Source organism: Salvelinus namaycush, chromosome 6, assembly GCF_016432855.1.
Source record: "Salvelinus namaycush isolate Seneca chromosome 6, SaNama_1.0, whole genome shotgun sequence".
Taxonomy (NCBI): domain Eukaryota; kingdom Metazoa; phylum Chordata; class Actinopteri; order Salmoniformes; family Salmonidae; genus Salvelinus; species Salvelinus namaycush.
The window spans coordinates 10,429,697-10,452,233 of NC_052312.1; the positions used below are offsets into that span (position 1 = coordinate 10,429,697).

The following is a 22,537-nucleotide window of genomic DNA, read 5'->3' on the forward strand; positions in this document are numbered from 1 at the left end:
TTTGAGTGTACAAGAAGAGTGAGGTACCTCTTTGAGTAATGGAAACGTGTGGCAATGTTGTGTTGTGTGTATTTGGTTGAAATGGTTGTTTGTTTCTCCAAAACACTGGATACTAGAGTAACTAACAATAAGCTGAGATGACCGACACTGGACTCACCAAGGTCTGGATGAACTGATGGTGATACAGTGGTGGTGAATGCTTCCTCCCTGACGGAATGGGAACTTACATTCTTTCCTATCTACTGTAAGAGCTGGATCCACAGAAACCGGGTTAGATACATATGGTTATCATCAGCACAAGTTATGCACCGGGGCCTCCCACTCCTCTTTCTATTCTGGTTAGAGCCAGTTTGCGCTCTTCTGGGAAGGGAGTAGTACACAGCTTTGTACGATATCTTCAGTTTCTTGGCAATTTCTCGCATGGAATAGCCTTAATTTCTCAGAACAAGAATAGACTGATGAGTTTCAGAAGAAAGTTCTTTGTTCTGGCCATTTTGAACCTGTAATCGAACCCACAAATGCTGATGCTCCAGATACTAAACTAGTCTAAAGAAGACTTTAATCAGACTTTAAGAAGACTTTAATCTTTAATCAGGACAACAGTTTTCAGCTGTGCTAACATAATTGCAAAAGGGTTTTCTAATGATCAATTAGCATTTTAAAATTATAAACTTGGATTAGCTAACACAACGTGCCATTGGAACACAGGAGTGATGGTTGCTGATAATGGGCCTCGGTATGCCTACTGTATGTAGATATTCCATTAAAAATCTGCCGTTTCCAGCTACAATAGTCATTTACAACATTAACAATGTCTACACTGTATTTCTGATCAATTTGACGTTATTTTAATGACCAAAAAATGTGCTTTTCTTTCAAAAACAAGGACATTTCTAAGTGACCCTGAACTTTTGAACGGTAGTACATAGCCATTGATTCTTGAAGAAAATAACTTAGAAATGCCTCGTGAGTTTAGTTCTTCTAACATACCCCCATCAAGTGGAGCTGTTTGAAATCCCAGATTGACCCTTTAATTTAATCCTTCAACATATGACTCCTTACCATACAGAAATCAAAATGACTAACGACAGAGGCTTCCATGCTGGAATTATAAAGGTAGGCATGTTTATTGGGTGGAATTTGAACAACAACCAAACATGAAGGCAATCATAATACTGTAATGGTACATTTACAGATATGAAGAAGGATCATATGTTGTTCCCAATGAAAGCGTGGAATATATATATATATATATATATATTTATTTATTTTACCTTTATTTAACTAGGCAAGTCAGTTAAGATCAAATTCTTATTTACAATGACGGCCTACTGGGGAACACTGGGTTAACTGCCTTGTTCAGGGGCAGAACGACAGATGTTTACCTTGTCAGCTCGGGGATTCAATCTAGCAACCTTTCGGTTACTGGCCCAATGCTCTAACCGCTAGGCTACCTGCCGACTAGAATAATACAGTAAAATGTACTAGAGTTGCGAGGAGGTTCTCGTGTTCCTACAATTTGTGAATCCTATCTTCTCATCTACCTGAAAGAGGTTAAGTTCTATAGCCCCTGCCTTGCAGTACCTACAGTATCAGCAACCATGTTTTAAACAAGGTCGCCTGTCCCTTGATAAATTCCCAAACAGTAGTTTATTACCAAATTGTTCATCAATCTGAACTGGCAATTCATTTTCTTTTCATGTATACCCACTAAACACACACCAGAGTAATGTTAAATAATACAATATATTTCACCAAAACAATTATTATACATTCTATCAGTTCTGGAGGGAAAATCAATAGCTTTTTGCGGTTAAAGTCCCTTGTTTGTCAAGTAAGTTCCTGTTTGAACAGACAGTGACTCAAGCTTGGAAAGTGCTTGTGAAGGTTGCTCAGCCTCAGAACTCACACGATTGTGGCCTTGTACATGTCAGTGTTGGAGTCTTGGATCCCCTCTGATTGGTCGCGGGCGTTGAGGGGCACCTGGGAGGTCTTCATCCGGCTTTGGCACTGCCGGAGCTCAGTGGCATACCCTTGGAAACTGAGGCTGAGCTCGGAGTCTTCTCCCCGGATGATGGTGACCTCCCCCACCTTATCTCTCTCCTCCCCCTCCTCCTCCCCCTCCTCTAGACACACTCCCTCCACGTCCATCACCTCCTGCAGGGCAGGCTGAGAGCGGAGTGCTCCAAGACACGGCGCCCTCTTGTGAGAGCGGTCAAGAGCACATGCTCTTTTTCTTCTCTCTGGGTAAGGAAGGGAGAGATGGGAGAATTATTAATAGAAGGATGTGCCATTGGAAGAATCTCAATTGCATTCTCCTAGAGTCCTCTCTCCTCAACTCCTCAAAAACCCATTGGGGGAGAAGGTCAGAGGGGTGGGACCTCTGGCTTTCCCATCCAATGGGTTTTGAGAAGACGGCGAGGAGAGAGGACGCGAGGAGTATGCAATTGAGATTCTCCAACTGTGTTCCAACTGAAGTATTCGCCACAGTGGTCAACAAAGAGGATAAGTACCAATACTCCACAGCCTTGAGGCCTCCAATCTATCATGAATTGGTTAATATAATTGCTAATCAGTGTTGGGGAGTAGTAAACTACATGTAGTTCAACTAGTAATTGAACTACAATTTCCAGTAGCTTGGTGGTAGTTGAACTAAATTCCAATCTTGGTAGTGTTTTCAGTAGTTAACAACTTTTTTGCCATGTAGCGGTTTAACTAACTACTGAACTTAACACTACCAAGAAAATAATACATAGGTGATACATAGATGACACAATAATACATTGTCACTTGAAACAAATTGTTTTTGACTTTAATAGGCTAAATTACATTCTGTTAACATATGAGCCCAAAGTAAACTGTTCTTGCAGTTTGTAGTCGATGACAATTCAGATTTACAAAGGACAATTTTGAACAAAGTATTTTGGATGTAGTGGACTACTTTTTCAAGGTAACTTCAGTTAAGTAAAATATGCTTTCATTAAGGGTAGCGTTAGTATAGCTTCCCCAAAACTGTTGCTAATGATTCACTGACGGTTTACTGCAGTGCATGTGGTATGAAGTCTTTCAGAGGATCTGATCATCCATGTTATAATCAGTGTAAAACAGAGTCATAGGGCCACCAGCGCTTTTCAACTGAGCAAACACTGGTTGAATCAACTTCATTTAAATGAAATAACATTGAACCAACGTGGAATAGATGCTGAATTGACATCTGTCCACAGTGGGTTGTCTTGACATACGCCCTTTTTTGATGGTAGAGGACAAAAAGAGTGAACAGCGGAACCAAGGGGGAGGGGAGAAAATCCAGACACAACCTTTTAAGAAACCCTCTGACCCTTGAAATGCAGTATGTCCATTGAGCTGATCTCAGAGCAGTGACCCGTAGGTGACAAAGCATCAGGCTCAGAGTATTTTGGCTTGATGGCTTCTGGTCCAGGACCAGTTCAGATCATTGCGCCCTATGATCTAACAACATGAAACCATCTCAACCATAACAAGGGCTATGCGTGCCTTTCAGCTTGTCTGCTTAGATTCAAAAGAACAAACGGACACTGTTTAACTTCCTGGTTATTCATTAGGTCCGCTGTGTACCGTGCTCGACTACTATGGTCTCCACGTGTTGGATGTCAACCAAACGTGGCACTTGTGCAAAAATTGAGCAGTGTTGCATTGCTATGATGATACACTGTCAAACAGAGGTACATAATACAGAACTTTATCAAAGGTGCATTTTTGGATCCAGATTGAAGTCTGTAGTCAGAATGGAGCTGTGTCACTATGGCCATGGCACATTTCAGTGAGTTTTTTTTAGCTGTATTTTTATCTTGACAAGTGTTGACAAGAGTGACTATCACAGATGGAGAAAGAATATCTGCACTGAAGCCAGTGTACGTAATGAGACATCACATTAGAAGAATTGGTTCTAGAGCGCGCCGACTCATTCAGTTCCGCTGTAACACTTCTCTATGATACTGAGAGAGTGTGAGTCGAGTCCAAAGCTACAGATGTAGGATCTTAATTTGATCACTCTTTTGTTGCTGAGAATGTTCCTACAAACCAGGAAATGAGGGTTCAAGAGTGAGAAGATAGTTGATTTATGAAACCAATCCAGTAGTGAAACAAATGATGATGCTACATCTGTAACTGTGATATTACAGTTCCAATGAGTAATACTTCTCCTCATCCCTCCTGTGGCCCTTAAACAAGAGGTCTAAGTGACTCCAACACATACACCCTCTGAGCTCCTACGCCTCTGATTCACAGAATCGATGCAGTATTATAAACACAACCTCCACGTCGTTCCCATTCTCACAGCTGAACACACACAGCAACCTCTTTGCCAAGCGTAGGCCTACGTAAAAAGTTGATGTGCTCAAAATTGTCTCATGAAGCTACTTCAAATAATAGTCAACAGCAAATTATTACAGTGGGAATTATGAGAAGTATATTGAGCGATTGAAGTGGTTTGGAATAAACGTCTAGCTCTCATTAAAGAGTTGAGCTAAGAGGTGTAATTCTTGTCTTAGCACTGCTGTTAACATGAGCCTTCTGGCTGTCTGTCAGGTGTCTTATGTCAATGTCCTAGGGCACCAGACTTGCCTGACAGACCAGCTCTCCCCAGGGCCAGTTTGGAACAGAACCAGCCGCACAGCTCAGACTGGCTGAGATCAGCCCCAAGGCCCCTTGGTTACTGCCAGATTGATGATAAGACAGACTGAGGGTCAGCGGTATCCAGCTTTCAGGTGTGTCAGCCAGACTGCTTCCCAATGTTCCCTACATAGTGGAATACTTTTGACCAGGGCACTATATGGAGAACAGGTTGCCATTCGGGATGCTAAATTCTGGATATGGGCAATGACAAATAAGTCCCATTTATGCAAAGTTTGTGTGAGAGGCCAATGATATCACAAAGTCTTAGAATCAGGACCAATCACTATACAAATCAAATCAAAATGTATTTGTCACATGCTTCGTAAACAACAGGTGTAGACTAACAGTGAAATGCTTACTTACAAGTCCTTTTCAAAAAATGCACTTGCTATGATAAATACAGTAAAAAATATGATAACCAAACCACGGCATCAAATGTTATGCATTGGTTCTTTACTATGACTAGAAAACTGAACAGTTTTGAGCTCATCCTCGAACACCCTAGTATGGTAGATGAGGTTATTAATGCCTTAAGTGGTGGTGGAGGAACAGTTATACTGTATACTGTCGCCCTCTAGTGGCCAAAATAATTAATTAAACAAATAATGACCAATACATGTTTATCTGACCAGCTGCACAACCATCATTTGATTTGACATGGAAAGGAAACACATAATTAAGATATCATCAGATTATACAGTATATTTGAGATATTACAACGGTAAATGTATCTCAACAGAACACACTCATGAGGTCAAATTGATTGTTATTTCAAATGTTAGGTGGGGTGACGCTAGCAGACCTGTGTTTGGTTTTTCAACATAAGTTTACATTAATGCTGTAGTCAGGGATTGAATTGGGATATCCTATAGGAGCTGACCCCAGAATCTCTCTGTCTGAGTGCCAGTCTGTTGATGCTATCATGCCAACTCCCTGTCACACTCATTGTCATGCAAACATGTTTGGCTGGACAATGAAAGGAATGGAGTTGGCAAGAGCACAAACAGATCTGGGATCAGGTTATAGAGGGAGACAACAGATCTGGGACCAGGTTATAGGAGGAGACAACAGATCTGGGACCAGTCTACCCAAAACCACCCTTATTGTCATAAGTTACATTTGCCAAAACCCCTCAGTTTACAAACACAAATATTAGGGCCTACCTGTAGTCAGTAAAAGCTGGAAGAGGGTTCCTTTAACTGGGACATATGTTTGAGCTACAGCTGGGGTTTCTGTGTTTGTATGAGAACAATACTAGCTTTTTCATCCTATTTTGTTATACCTTTATTTAACTAGGCAAGTCAGTTAAGAACAAATTCTTATTTATAATGACGGACTACCCAGGCGAAGCTGGGCCAATTGTGCACCGCCCTATGGGACCCCCAATCACGGCCAGATGTGACGCAGCCTGGATATGAACCAGGTACTGCAGTGACACCGCTTGCACTGAGATGCAGTGTCTTAGACCACTGTGCCACTCGGGAGCCCAAAACTTGAACAGATATTAGTTAATTAACATCTAAGCCAAAGTGGAGGTGAACTTCATTCCACTGCTATAAGAGGTGAACTCCGTTCCACTCGTATAAGTAAACCCCAGGAAACATAAACCCTTGGCTCCTAGTTAGATGAATCCTTTGGTTTGTAATATATGGCGTCTGTTAACCTTCTCCAGCAGAGAATGGTAGTCTTGACAGTAGCCATAACATAAACTAAGAGAGGAATGATTTAATTTCTACTCATCCCACTGATTATTAAGAAGACAATTGTTTGATTGACTGAAGTGCGAGATGATTGCATTTATATGTAAATTAATGATACAACATCTAATTATTTGAGTTTACTCAGAAATATGCCTGATGCACTGCATACAATTATTTCTCTCTGATGATATGTCAATTTGTCTTTTTTAAAGGTCAAAGGTAATTCATTCCAGGCCATCATAATGTGACAGAAAAATGTTACCTTTCAGATGTACTGTCACTAATTGTGTGCATGCCGCATTCCTCCGTGCATACAGATGCGTACTGGCTGTTGTGCATACAGATGCGTACTGGCTGTCGTGCAAGCAAGAACATTCCGCAAGGCACAGGTAAAGAACAGAACATAAATACTGCATGCATAATAAAGAACAAAAATTATATGCATTTTCAGGCAGGGATATATGCATTTTCAGGCTTTCTGTTTAGCTTGGAGCGGGCAGTGAGTGAGAGTGAGAGCGAGAGAAAACGACAGAAACAGAGAAAATAGCAACAGTTTCTCTCTGCAGCAGCACAGTCAACTGATGCAAGGCGGACCTGTTACCATGGTTCCCAATGTGGCAGAATCAGGCTGATGCGCTTAGTAACCAGAAAAGACGAGCAGAGAGAGACTGTGAGTCTTATTCTACCCACTCGTATCATTTTGTGTACACATATCACCTTACAGATATCTATTGACAGAGCCATTTAGAAAAGGTCAGGGCTAGACACGTTGTGTCCTCCGGAGTGACGGACTCGGTGTACTTTGAAGTGTGCCACCCTTTGAGCTGCAGGCATGGGTTAAACTTAATTTGTTTTCATTCAAATACTTCAATGTTTTGATTGAGCCTGCCTGGAGTGCTAGATGGATGCACTTCAGAAGACTATTCCATTGGTTTGCACTTTGGGGACTATTCTATTGGTTCCATTGCGTCAGACAAGTTTGATCAAGCACATGCTTAAGTATTTGAAACAAAATGAATGCTATTTGAACCCGGGTCAGATGCTGAAAACACTTTTTTGCTTTAGATCCTCTGCCATATCATGTTTCAAGAGTTTCCTGTCTAACAGAACAAAGAGGGTGTTCTTTAATGGAAGCCTCTCAAACATAAACCAGGTATAGTTTGGCATACCTCAAGGTAGCCATCTTGGCCCCTTACTTTTTTCTATTTTTACTAATGACCTACCACTAGCATTAAGTAAAGCCTGTGTGTTTATGTACGCTGATGACTCAACATTATACACGTCAGCTACCACAGCAAGTGAAACCACTGCAACACTTACCAAAGAGCTGCAGTCAGTTTTAGAATGGGTGGCTAGTAATAAGCTAGCCCTAAATATATAAAAAACTAAAAGCATTTTATTTGGGACAAATACTTTGCTAAACCCTAAACCTAATCTAAATCTTGTAATGAATAAAATGGCAATTGAGCAAGTTTTGGAGACTGCTGGATATAACCCTTGATTGTAAACTGACATGGTCAAAACATATAAGTCAAAACATATAGGTCGTTGCTCTGCTTTCTTGACATCATAATCAAAAAAACACTAGTTTTATCACACCTGGACTACTGCCCAGTTATATGGTCAAGTGACACAAAGAAGGGCATAGACAAATTACAGTTGGCCCAGAACAGAGCAGCACGGATGGCCCTTAAATGTACTCGGAGGGCTAATATCAATAACATGTATGTCAATGTCTCCTGGCTCAAAGTAGAGGAGAGATTGATTGCATCACTACTTGTCTTTGTGAGAGGTATTGACATGTTGAAATCACCGAACTGTCTATTCAAACCGCTAACACACAACTCAGACACCCATACATACCGCACAAGGCATACCACCAGGTCTCTTCACAGTCCCCATGTCCAGAACAGACTCAGGGAAAGCGCACAGTACTACGTAGAGCCGTGACTACATGCCTCTACGTAGTAATTCAAGTGAGCAGTTAAATCTGTTTTTTTAAAGATAAAACCTCACCTCACAACACGGACAGCAAAGAGAGACACACACATACACTCTACACACAAGCACATTGTAATATTGCTATATTGTAGTATTGTACATTTGTAATTAGAGAGTAATAATGTCCTGTATGATGTATTGTATATTTATGACGTAGGCTGTTGTTTTGTTTTGTTGTGATATAATTGTTTAAATCCTGTTTGGACCCAGGAAGAGTAGCTGCTGCCTTGGCAACAGCTAATGGGGATCATAATACATACTAAATAGATGAGCTGAGACATGTAAACACCTTATGTAATTCTAGCCATCTTGCTTCTTGACAGATTTTCTTTGCTGTACAGTTCTTCAAACAGCACAGCTGGATAAGGCTCACTTTTAAATTGGGATTTCAAAGCGTGTTGTTATTATTCTAATAGATGTCTGAACACCAGTGTGACACCTAGACTACGGTGAAATCACACTGATAAACTGGCTAACACTGACTCTGTCATGGCAAACTACCAGTTGCAGATAATAATGCTGGAGATTGTGATCGATTCCCATCACTGCTCATTCCATTTTGACAGACTAACCCACCCCAATAGAGATAGACATTAGATAGTGAATGATAACAGGCAAAACTAGATTAATTTGGGACTGTTGTGGCAGCGTGCATTCAATCAGAGCATGCCGTTATCAGGAGCAACAAAATAATTGGGAACTCTAAAACTTCAATTATCAGGAGTTAGTTGACTGCATTCACCAACTTCTCTGGCTCACCACAACTATCAACCTCACTTAAAGGACCTACTGTATATAGTGGAGAACGAGAAACTGACCAGTGGGTAAGGGGTATGAGAAATGAAAATCCAGGAGTGATACAGATATACACGGCTCATACTAAAAGCATTATACATTAGATGAGTACATTACAGTAAATACATTTTTTTCCAGAAATCCTGGTTGGAAGATTCCTGGAATCAAGAGGAAATAATCTTCCAACCAGGAGTTCTGGAAAACCTGGGGGTTTTGGGAAAGTTACAGAAATGTTGCAATCCCTTAGAAAGACAAAACAATCAGAATTACACACAAACACAACACCGAATGACCCTCTCGCACAGACAAAACAATCAGAATTACACACAAACACAACACCGAATGACCCTCTCGCACAGACAAAACAATCAGAATTACACACAAACACAGCAACAACAAAAATACCCAGACACAGACGCCACAACCTTCTCAGAAGCCCACAGACAAAGCAGCTAGCATGCAAGAACAGGACAGGGAGAAGGAGGTGGAAGACAAACTAAATGAAAGAGATACAGGTCGTGTTGGGGAAAGTTGGTGAAGAGGAGACATGGAGTGGTAACTGAATTTGAGATTACAAACGTGTAAAAAGACAGACGATGTGATTCCAGGTCTAACATTTATTAGATCTAATCAAACACAGATACAGAATTAATTTTCATGATTATCTACAACAGGCATCCACAGAGGGAAAGGATGATTCCAGACAGAGTGTGACATGCAATTCAACAATGATACCATTCATGTTAAACTAGCTCTATCATCACTGACTATAATTATCACAATTTTGTGAAGGAAAAAAAACTATTTTAGTTTTCTTTCTCTATATATTTAATTGAATTTTAAAACCAGAGTGAAATACTTATTAGCATTGTTGAATTGCATTGCATTAGAGGGTGGGATGGAAGAAAATACAGCTTTTCAATTCAAATAATTCAATACAAATAATACAATGTACAGGTATTGTGACATGGTCATCTTTTCAAATAACAATTTCATAACTCTTTGGTTACGTTTTATCTTGTCTGTAGCTGTGTACTGGGCAGAGAACTACACACCAATTATAAACTCACAATGCAAGCATAGAGCTTTTATTGATTGACATGAATGCTGGCTGTGACTCATGGCAATCTTTCAGGTTTTCTATTACAATCAATCAAACCAAACAATTCACACCTGCATGGTAATTGTAGCTTGCTACAATTGGTTGCTGTCAAATTATAGTAGGACTATTTTTCATGGATTGTAATGACATTTGGTATGTTGACCATTAAAGCATTATGAATGTATAATGAGTTTATTCACCTGGGTCAAATCTGTATCCTCATATACTCTGTGGTACAACAATAAGAATCTTTCTACAGTTGACTATCACCTCAAATTTCAGTTAGGTTGTAAAACCCATCAGTTCAGTGGTATGCGAATGTAAATGTAATTCATTTCTAAATATATACATCACTATTTACAATTGAACTCAACTTACTATTGAAAGTGACCACAAACAATGCTATCTATGTTCATTAGAAAGTATTCAAAGGAGTAAAAATTATTGGGGTACAACTGAGAGAGCAGTTGTACATAAAGTGCATTGAAGTCAGTATAAAATTTGTTGTCATTGGAAGTCAGGTCATCCCTCAGACACACACGATCACACACTCTCCGTCTCTCACACATATACAAACACATACACACACACACACACCAACACGCTAATGCATAGTCACAATGTGGAAATACCTGAGCTGGACTGACCATCCCCACATCCATCCTGGGAGGTTTGGGCGCAGGGCGCAGGAGGGGTGAAGTTAGCCTCGGGCAGGCTACCCTCGTGGGACAGCGGCAGCGGTGAGGGGGGCAGAAGGGTGCTGTTGGGGCTGTTGATGTCCCCCTCTCCCACCAGGGTCAGGTCAGCATGGGTGTCTTCCTCCAGCGTTCTGAGGCCTGGGCCTCTAGCGTCCAAGAGGCGGGGGATGGGGGAGAGGGTGGCACCGAAGGTGGGTATGGGGTGGCGGGCTAGGGGCAGTGCCCTGCGCCCCGCAGCGGAGTGGGAGTGTCCGTTGGCGCTGCTGAGGGAGGAGTCCAGGCTCTCGGAGCGCAGGCTGGCGTTGAGGGGACCGCGGGCGGGGGTGCCGCCCACCCCGTTCACCCTGCCTGCCCCCTGGCCCTGTTTGATGGAGGTGGGGGTGGAGCAAGTCGCGTCTAGGGAGGCAATGGAGGGGGAGCAGGTGGTTAACCGCAGGAAGTCAGGTAACTCCAGGTCCTCTTTGTTAAGGAGGCCTCTCTGGGCATTTCTCCGGCTGCTCTGTGCCCGGCTCAGGAGCTCGAAGAATTCTAAAGAGATAGAAAGCAGTTACTTCCTATTCCTAAAACCCTCCCCAAGAACAAGGAAACTGGTCAGATAAAAAGGGGATTAGTTAGTTTAACGTGTACAGTACACAGCCCCACGCTGCACTGAGAGATAACTGTGAAGGTTGAAGGCTCCTTTTAATGCTGCCAAAGAGGTGGTGTTGGTGACGCAGCGAAGCAAAGCTCAGAGAAGCCACCACAGAGTAGAAAGAGAGGGGGATGATTTACCTTCAGCTTCATCTATATTAATCTTTTTCGGTTTTCTCTTTTCCGTAGGGAGCGACGGCTCTGGTCCGCTTGCCTTTCCTGATGACCTGTCATCTCCCTGCAGACGCAACAATAACAACGCACTCCATTAAGAGGGAGGGAGGAGGCTGTGCATGCCCTTTACTAACACCACTACGACACATCCCGGACAGATTTACTTACACTGTGAGTGTTTAAGTGTTTGCACCTGTTGCCCTGTTATTTTCAGAAGTAAAGGAAAACCCCAAAACAACATAAAACACAGGCCCGTTGTTCCTTTTATATGTGTGTTGTTTCTTTGATGCGCGTTGTTTCGTTGGTGCTTAGTAAAGCAGGTTAATGTAATATCCCTAGGGGACAAGGTCAGGTCTCAACTATAAAGGCGACCTGGAGGATGAACTACAAAGCAGGGGGTCAGTCAGTGTTCAAGTCAGCTGCAGCCAGCATTCAAGCAAGGAAACCACTTTGAACAAAGTAGAGTATAGCACTTGAGCAATTATTATGTGATGTTAAATTGTTAAGAAGCAGCATAGCAGGGGAGCCGGAGACAGAACATTTAGAAGTTTAAGGATACTTGAGAAAAGTGAAAACAGGGATAAAAGAAGGAAGTCTCCTTACTGTTGCTGAAAGACTCCTGCTGGTCAAAGATGGCAGATGGGCTTTCAAGGAGGCTGACTTGGTCTTGGAATCTATAGAGATAGAGAAAAACAACATGGAGGTGAATCTGAGCCAACGAGCCATCCCATGCATCCTACATAACTCTGATATCTTTGCTTATCACTAGAAGTAAGTGGGACAACAAAGCAGGACATAGATTACAAGAGCGGTTTGAATTCCTGGAAACAGATGGGCTGAAGTGCAAGGTCAACATTGGAAAAGTGTCGCCACTGAATTTCTCCAGTCACTATCACTTAGGGTGATTGGGGGTTTGAGTATGCCAGTGGGTCTCTATTAGCCTGGTCCCAGATCTGTTTGTGCTGTCTTTGTCACGACTTCCACCGAAGGTGGCTCCTCTCCCTGTTCGGGCGGTGCTCGGCGGTCGTCGTCATCGGCCTTCTAGCTGCCACCGATCCATTTTTTCTTTTCGTTTGTGTCTGTCTGTATTGTTTACACCTGTGTCCTATTAGTTGATTTCGGTGGGTTTATTTACCTCCGCTGCCTGCTAGTCTTTGTGCAGGATTGTTTGCTGTGGTTTCTTTGTTAGGGGTGTGTGTCTGCACCACGGGTTTTCTTTCTCACGGCAGTTGTACCGTTTTGGTATGTGTTAAGGAGTAGAGGTTTCTCCCCCGTGTGTAGCGTTTATTTTCCCTGTGTGTGGCGACCTCGTTTGGGCGTATTCCCCCCCATGTTGTTGTTGAGTTGGAACTTCTAATAAACTATTGTGCCATTGGGATTTCCTTGTTCTCCTGCTCCTGATTCCTGCACCTCCCTCCTTCAAGGAAGCACGTAACAGAATCCCGCACCTGTTATGGAATCAGCAGGAGCTGACACGCTCTCCACTTCCATGGAGGAGCGCGTGCAACACCACACCACCGTTCTCCACCGTCTCGGGACCGCCATGGATCAAGTGATGGCGACGATGGAGAGATGGGAGAGGGGTGGCCTGCCTATCCCTCCACCAGCCACACTCCAACCAGCACCACCACCTTCTCCGGCGTCATCCGGCCCCAGCGGTATTCGGCTCGCGCTCCCGAGGGAGTACGGTGGGATGGCTGCAGGGTGCAAGGGTTTCCTGCTCCAGCTGGAGATTTACCTGGCAACCGTGCACCCGGCTCCTTCGGGAAGTGAGAGCGTGAACGCCCTCGTCTCCTGCCTGTCAGGCAAAGTTCTGGATTGGGCCAACGCGGTCTGGGATGGACCAGACTCGGCGAGGGACCACTACCCAGAGTTCACCCGCCGCCGGGTGAACGTCTGTTCCATCTACGGCAGGAGACGAGGACCGCACAAGACTTCCCTCTGGAGTTCAGGACCTTGGCCGCCGGCGCAGGGTGGAACGACAGGGCCCTGATTGACCACTATCGGTGCAGTTTACGGGAGGACGTCCGCAGGGAGCTAGCATGCAGAGACGCTAGACCAGCTAGTGAACATGTCCATCAGGTTGGACAACTTGCTGGCTACGCGCGAGCGTCCGGATCGGGTCCTGTTGGTTCCACCCCCCAGCGCCTCCGCTCCAACCCCCATGGAGTTAGGGGGTGCTGCAGCGAGGGCGATCGGAGGAGGAGCCTCCTCCTGCACTGGGTGTGGTCGGAGAGGGCACCCTGGCGACCGGTGCTGGAGGATGCTCGTCTGGGAGTCGAGACGGCAGGCCAAGTACTGTTCGGACACCCCAGGTGAGTCAGGACCAGGCTCACCCAGAGCCCCCTGTTGGTCACATGTATGTGTTAATTTATTTCCCTGAGTTTTCCCCCCATTCCCAGCATAAGGCGCTAGTAGATTCAGGAGCAGCGGGGAATCATCCGGGTATCGATAGGACGGTGCGAAGCCTTAGGGGGAGGTACTGGTGGCCCACTTTAGCTAAGGACGTGAGGGTTTATGTCTCCTCCTGCTCGATGTGCAAGACTCCTAGACACCTGCCCAGAGGGAAGTTACAACCCCTCCCCGTTCCACAGCGGTCTTGGTCACACCTGTCGGTAGACTTCCTGACCGATCTTCCTCCGTCCCAGGGTAACACCGCGATCCTGGTCGTTGTGGATCGGTTTTCTAAGTCCTGTCGTATCCTCCCTTTGCCCGGTCTCCCTATGGCCCTACAGACTGCGGAGGCCCTGTTTACTCACGTCTTCCGGCACTACGGGGTGCCTGAGGACATAGTTTCTGATCGGGGTCCCCAGTTCACGTCCCGGGTTTGGAGGGCGTTCATGGAGCGTCTGGGGGTCTAAGTCAGCCTGACCTCTGGTTTTCACCCCGAGAGTAATGGGCAGGTGGAGAGAGTAAACCAGGATGTGGGTAGGTTTCTGCGGTCGTATTGCCAGGACCGGCCAGGGGAGTAGGCGAGGTATGTTCCATGGGTAGAGATGCCCAGAACTCAGTCCGCCACTCCTCAACTAACCTTTCACCCTTTCAGTGCGTGTTGGGATATCAGCCGGTCCTGGTACCGTGGCATCCGAGCCAGACCGAGGCTCCTGTGGAGGAGGAATGGGTGAAGCGCTCGAAGGAGACCTGGGAGGCCGTCCACGGGCACCTGAAACGGGCCGAAGGGCGGCAGAAAGCGAGCGCTGACCGCCACCGCAGTGAGGCCCCGGTGTTCGCACCAGGTGACCGGGTCTGGCTCTCGACCCGAAACCTGCCCCTCCGCCTGCCCTGCTGGAAGATGGGTCCGCGGTTTGTGGGGCCATTTAAAGTACTGAGGAGAATAAACGAGGTGTGTTATAGGTTACAGCTCCCCCCTATTACCGTATTAACCCCTCGTTTCATGTGTCTCTCCTCAGGCCGGTAACTGGTCCGCTTCAAGGAGCTGAGGTGCGGGAGGTCCCTCTGCCCCCCCTGGACATCGAGGGGGCCCCGGCGTACACAATGCGATCCGTACTGGATTTTAAGCGTCGGGTGAGGGGCCTGCAGTACCTCGTGGATTTGGAGAGGTACGGTCCGGAGGAGAGATGCTGGGTGCCGGTGGAGGACGTCTTGGACCCATCTCTGCTGAGTGAGTTTCACCGCCTCCATCCGGATCGCCCTGCGCCTCGTCCTCCGGATCGTCCTCGGGGCCGGCGTCGGCGCGCTGCGGGAGCCGCGCGTCAGGGGAGGGTACTGTCACGACTTCCACCGAAGGTGGCTCCTCTCCCTGTTCGGGCGGTGCTCGGCGGTCGTCGTCGACGGCCTTCTAGCTGCCACCGATCCATTTTTCCTTTTCGTTTGTGTCTGTCTGTATTGTTTACACCTGTGTCCTATTAGTTGATTTCGGTGGGTTTATTTACCTCCGCTGCCTGCTAGTCTATGTGCGGGATTGTTTGCTGTGGTTTCTTTGTTAGGGGTGTGTGTCTGCACCACGGGTTTTCTTTCTCACGGCAGTTGTACCGTTTTGGTATGTGTTAAGGAGTAGAGGTTTCTCCCCCGTGTGTAGCGTTTATTTTCCCTGTGTGTGGCGACCTCGTTTGGCCGTATTTCCCCCCCATGTTGTTGTTGAGTTGGGACTTCTAATAAACTATTGTGCCACTGGGATTTCCTTGCTCTCCTGCTCCTGATTCCTGCATCTCCCTCCTTCAAGGAGGCACGTAACAGTCTTGATAACTCCTATGGACAGTAACCATAGGTGTTGGTATAATCGGTGTCAGTGTGCTAGCTTAGCATGTAGCGCTGCCTCCCTGAACCTACCTCTGACTGGGCTTGAACCAGACTGCCCGTGAAAACCGTCTGAGCTATAGAACAGGTACCAATTGGATAGCTCCAACAGTGACATTTCAAGCTAGCTGTGGAGTGAGCTTGTGGTACGTTCCTAGCTTGGTTACACTAGCAAGACAAACAGATCTGGGACCATGCAAGGTCACTGTAGGAAACAGTGACCCTATTCAGGGTTGGTTGACCTTGTCTCTTGTCTTAGCGTGTGTTTTGGAGTTTGGTGTGGGGGTGGTTTTACCTTTCCCTGAAGCAGAGGGATCCGCTCTTTCCAGCACTATGCGCAGGCCGTCGAGGCTGGATATTGGCGCCCCTAGGTCTAAAGGCTCCGTTTCTCCACTCTGTCAAAATACACAGCATTTTAGAAAGTTACCTTGCTAGCATTATTAGCATGTTCCCATCCATTTCAACAGATTAGGATGATGCCATATTAGCATGTCATTCAAACATGTAGCATATCATCTCAACTTCTGTGTACTATCATTAACCATGTAAGACATGGAAGCCCTCACTCTATTTAGAATGTGACTTTAGCTTCCTGTATAATACTGGGGTAAATGCTTGGAAACACACCACAGGACAAAAATAAACCAACTAGCTGGCAAGGATTTGGGGGAAAGGGAGGAGTCTTTCTACCCTCTTCCTCCCTCATGTTTCAGGAGTGTAGTCATTCATAATTATAGCCCTCTCTCTGCAAAATCTGAGGCTGGTTGAGTCAGAATGAGCTAACCACCCAGTAACATTTGAAGAGCATGAGGTTCCTTCCCCCTTCCAAGCCAATGAGACTCCACCCAGTGCCACTGTCATGCTCTACAGAAGAGCTGGGGTGGGTTGGATACACAGCTGCAAACAGAAAACCTTGAGGCGACCCAGCCAGACTTACTATTTTGGCCACCAGATCGTTGAGGTGGAGGCCATACTTCGCCACGACAGGGCGCAGGACCTCGGTGACGGGTTTGGTGGGTTTGGCCTTCAAGCCTACGGACCGATTAATGGGTACCAGGTCCAGCCTAAAAATAGAGGGAAAATAAATCAGATGATTTCATTAAGATTCTCTTGGGAGAATGGAGGTGCGAAGAGTTATTTCAAATTTTACATTGGTAAATAAAAAGGATGGAATGTGAGAGAGAGAGAGATATATAGAGACATAATAATATAGAGATACACTATATGTGCGGACACCTGCTCGTCGAACATATCATTCCAAAATCATGGGCACTTATATGGAGTAGGTTCCCCCTTTGCTGTAATAACAGCCTCCACTCTTCTGGGAAGGCTTTCACTAGATGTTGGAACATTGGTGCAGGGACAAGAGCATTAGTGGGGTCGGGCACTGATGTAGGGGTATTAGGCCTGGCTCACAGTTGGCGTTCCAATTCATCCCAAAGGTGTTCAATGGGGTTGAGGTCAGGTCTCTGTGCAGGCCAGTCAAGTTCTTCCACACCAGTCTCGACAAACCATTTCTGTATGGACCTCGCTTTGTGCACATGGGCATTGTCATGCTGAAACAGGAAAGGGCCTTCCAAGTTGCCACCAAGTTGGAAGCACATAATCGTCTATAATGTCATTGAATGCTGAAGCGTTAAGATTTCCCTTGAATGGAACTAAGGGTCTTGCCCGACCATGAAAAACAGCCCCAGATCATTATTCCTCCACCAAACTTTACAGTTGGCACTCTGCATTTGGGCAGGTAGCATTCTCCTGGCATCCGCCAAACCCAGATTAATCCGTCGGATAGCCAGGTGGTGAAGCATGATTCATCACTCCAGAGAACGCATTTCCTCGCACTTCCAGTTCAATGGTGGCGAGCTTTACACCACTCCAGCCGATGCTTGGCATTGCGCATGGTGATCTTAGGCTTGTGTGTGGCTGCTCGGCCATGGAAACCCATTTCATGAAGCTCCCGAGGAACAGTTCTTGCGCTGACATTGCTTCCAGAGGCAGTTTGGAACTCGGCAGTGAGTGTTGCAACCGAGGACTGACGATTTTTACGAGCTACGCACTTCAGCTCTCGGCGGTCCCGTTCTGTGAGCTTGTGTGGCCTACCACTTCACAGCTGAGCTGTTGTTGCTCCTAGACATTTCCACTTCACAATAACAGCACTTATAGTTGACCGTGGTAGCTCTAGCAGGGCAGAAATTTGATGAACTTGGAAAGGTGGCATCCTATGACGGTGCCACGTTGAAAGTCACTGAGCTCTTCCGTACGGGCAATACTACTGCCAATGTTTGTCTATGGAGATTGCATGGCTGTGTGCTCGATTGCATACACATGTCAGCAACAGGTGTGGCTGAAATAGTCAAATCCACTAATTTGAATGGTTGTGCACATACTTTTTTGCCATATAGTGTATACAGTAGATGCATCTGCTATTACCTGAAAAGGGTGCGCTTTTCCATTCTGAGTTCCCGTGAGCTGAGGGTCATGCAATCTTGGTCCAGCACTAAAGGCTAAACAAAATTGAAACCAACATGAAAAACTACTCATAAAGCCATGAAGCAATGCCTAACCAATATAATGATAATAATATATATGACATTTAGCAGACGCTTTTATCCAAAACGCCATTAATCAAGGCTCCATTTCTTCACTGCACGGAACGTTTTAAGCGCACGTGTTTCCGCACGGAACCTTTTCAACGCAGAACCCAACATGGAACACAGCTACAGTCAACGCTTGCGTTTTTAGCTAAATCGCTGAAGACTGTGTCCATCTAGCCCAAATCATGTATTACATTTTTTTTTTAATGTTTTTACCTTTATTTAACTAGGCAAGTCAGTTAAGAACAAATTCTTATTTACAATGACGGCCTACCGGGGAACAGTGGGTTAACTGCCTTGTTCAGGGGCAGAGTGGTAACGCGGGTGCAAGCAGTTGCTCCAGACGCCACTTGGGTACACTGCAGCATCCACCGAGAGGCTCTTGCTGCCAAGGGAATGCCTGACAGCTTGAAAGATGTTTTGGACACTACAGTGAAAATTGTTAACTTTGTTAAAGCAAGGCCCCTGAACTGTTGTGTATTTTCTGCACTATGCAATGATATGGGCAGCAACCATGTAACTATTTTACAACATACAGAAGTGCGCTGGTTATCAAGGGGCAATGTATTGACACGTTTTTTTTTAAATTGAGAGACGAGCTTAAAGTTTTCTTTACTGACCATAATTTTCACTTGTCTGACCGCTTGCATGATGATGAGTTTCTCACACGACTGGCCTATCTGGGTGATGTTTTTTCTCGCCTGAATGACCTGAATCTAGGATAACAGGGAATCTCTGCAACTATATTCAATGTGCGGGACAAAATTGAGGCTATGATTAAGAAGTTGGAGCTCTTCTCTCTCTGCATTAACAAGGACAACACAGAGGTCTTTCCATCATTGTATGATTTTTTGTGTGCAAATGAAGCTTACAGACAATGTCAAATGTGATATAGTGAAGCATCTGAGCGAGGTACTTTCCCGAAAGGGATGACACAAACAACTGGATTCTTATCCCTTTCATGCCCTGCCTCCAGTCCACTTACCGATATTTGATCAATCAAAATTGCAACAAGTGGTTCTGTGAAAATCTAATTTAATCAGAAGCCACTCCCTGATTTTTGGATTGGGCTGTGCTCTGAGTATCCTGACTTGGCAAATCGCGCTGTTAAGACACTGATGCCCTCACTAGCATGAAAACTAAATACAGGCACAAACTGTGGGTGGAAAATGATTTAAGACTGAGACTCTCTACAATACAACCCAACATTGCAGAGTTATGTGCATCCCTTCAAGCACACCCTTCTCATTAACCTGTGTTAAGTTATTCACAATTTCCAATGAACAAATAAAGTTTTATATGTAAGATAGCTAAATAAAGAGCAAAATGATTGATTATTATTATATTATTATTTGTGCTCTGGTCCTATAAGAGCTCTTTGTCACTTCCTACGAGTCGGGTTGTGACCAAAACTCACACTCATTCTTATGTTTAATAAATGCATCGTATAGTGTGTGTGTGGCAGGCTTACAATTGTGGCAAAAAACAACATTTGAGAGTGCGCTGACCCTAGTGCTAGAGGGGGTATGTAGCTGGAGGTTGAATGTTTGAAGGGGTACGGGACTATAAAAAGTTTGGGAACCACTGGGCTAGACCAATTATATCTTACACCAAAGACATCTTAAATCCGTTTTTTTGTATGTTTTTCTGCCGTGAGTAATATGCGGCAGGCTATAAGACTATCTATCGTATAATGGCACAATCATTATTTTAATTCAGTTTTTTTTGCGGGCTCATACACTACTGTTCAAAAGTTTGGGGTCACTTAACCTCTTTGGGCTGCAGGGGCAGTATTGAGTAGCCTGGATAAAAGGTGCCCATTTCAAACGGCCTCGTACTCAATTCTTGCTCGTACAATATGCATATTATTATTACTATTGGATAGAAAACACTCTCTAGTTTCTAAAACCGTTTGAATTATATCTGTGAGTAAAACAGAACTAATTTTGCAGCAAACTTCCTGACAGGAAGTGGAAAATCTGAAATCGATGCTCTGTTCTAGGGCCTGCCTATAAATGTGCTTGATATTTATTAGTATACATGCACTTCATACGCCTTCCACTAGATGTCAACAGGCAGTGAGAGAAGAAATGGAGTGTATAACATGATCTGAGGTCGAATAAAAGCTCTTGGCATGACGTGACCCCAATTTCCTGTTTTCTGGAACACGCGAGAAGTGACCTGGTATTGCCTTCTGTAAAGCTGTCGTTATAGACGACTAATATCTCCGGCTTTGATTTTATTTGATACATGTGACAATATCATCGTAAAGTATGTTTTTTCAATATAGTTTTATTAGATTATTGAAATTTTTTCGGGACGTTAGGCGTGTTGCTTTGTCTGCGTATGTTCAGGAAGGAGAGCTTCGCGCCACTTTGCTAGCTTTCCGTGCTAATTGACTGGAGAAGAGGACATTCTAAATCCAAACAACGATTGTTCTGGACAAAGGACCCCTTGTACAACATTCTGATGGAAGATCATCAAAAGTAGGACCCATTTTATGATGCTATTTCATATATCTGTCGAACATGTGAACTAGTAGTTTGCGCCCAGATTTTGGGCACGCTCTCGCCATAACGTAAACTGCATGTCGTAATGAAGTTATTTTTAGAATTCTAACACGGCGATTGCATTAAGAACTAGTGTATCTATCATTTCCTATACAACATGTATTTTTTAGTAATGTTTATGAATAGTTATTTGGTCAGAATATGTGAGCGTCAGAAAAATATCCGGGTGTTGTGGGAAAAAGATGCTACGTTAGCACAATGTATAACCACTGATTTCAGCTCTAAATATGCACATTTTCGAACAAAACATAAGTGTATGTATAACCTGATGTTATAGGACTGTCATCTGATGAAGCTTATCAAGGTTAGTCAAAAATTATATATCTTTTGCTGGTTTGTTACGATCGCTAACTTTTGCTGCTGGGGAATGGCTTGTGTTTCTGGCTATTGTGGTAAGCTAATATAATGCTATATTGTGTTTTCGCTGTAAAACACTTAAGAAATTGGAAATATTGGCTGGAATCACAAGATGTCTGTCTTTCATTTGCTGTACACCATGTATTTTTCAGAAATGTTTTATGATGAGTATTTAGGTATTTGACGTTGGTGTCTGTAATTACTCTGGCTGCTTCGGTGCTATTTCTGACGGTAGCTGTGATGGTAGCTGCAATGTAAAACTGATTTATAGCTCAAATATGCAAATTTTTCGAACAAAACATAGATTTATTGAATAACATGTTATAAGACTGTCATCTGATGAAGTTGTTTCTTGGTTAGTTTGGTTGGTTCTTGGTTAGTTAGGTTGGTTTTGTGCATGCTACCTGTGCTGTGAAAAATGTCTGTCCTTTTTTGTATTTGGTGGTGAGCTAACATAAATATACGTGGTGTTTTCGCTGTAAAACATTTTAAAAATCTGACATGTTGGCTGGATTCACAAGATGTTTATCTTTCATTTGCTGTATTGGACTTGTTAATGTGTGAAAGTTAAATATTTCTAAAAAATATCTTTTGAATTTCGCGCCCTGCACTTGAAGTGGCTGTTGTCATATTGTGCCCGGCTTCGGGCTTGCAGCCCAAAGAAGTTCAAATGTCCTTGTTTTTGAAAGAAAAGCACCTTTTTGACCATTAAAATAACATCAAATTGATCCGAAATACAGTGTAGATATTGTTAATGTTGTAAATGACTATTGTAGCTGGAAACGGTTGATTTTTAATGGAATATCTACATACGGTAGGCGTACAGAGGCCCATTATCAGCAACCATCACTCCTGTGTTCCAAGGGCACGTTGTGTTAGCTAATCCAAGTTTATCATTTTAAAAGGCTAATTGATCATTAGAAAACCCTTTTGCAATTATGTTAGCACAGCTGAAAACTGTTGTCCTGATTAAAGAAGCAATAAAACTGGCCTTCTTTAGACTAGT

The 22,537-nt window shown here is 44.2% G+C and overlaps 1 protein-coding gene across 1 annotated transcript in view; it reads right to left on the minus strand.

Moving 5' to 3' along the window:
• Nucleotides 1-9,834: 9,834 nt before the first annotated feature.
• LOC120049624 (regulator of G-protein signaling 12-like) overlaps nt 9,835-22,537 on the minus strand; it is a 54,238-nt gene continuing 41,535 nt past the window's right edge. Inside the window, exons 10-15 of the mRNA XM_038995936.1 lie at nt 18,441-18,514; nt 16,948-17,074; nt 16,306-16,405; nt 12,357-12,427; nt 11,721-11,817; nt 9,835-11,477 (exon numbers count right to left, since the gene is read on the minus strand). Coding sequence (XP_038851864.1) covers nt 10,867-11,477; nt 11,721-11,817; nt 12,357-12,427; nt 16,306-16,405; nt 16,948-17,074; nt 18,441-18,514 — 1,080 coding nt within the window. The 3' untranslated portion in view covers nt 9,835-10,866. The remainder of the gene's footprint in view (nt 11,478-11,720; nt 11,818-12,356; nt 12,428-16,305; nt 16,406-16,947; nt 17,075-18,440; nt 18,515-22,537) is intronic.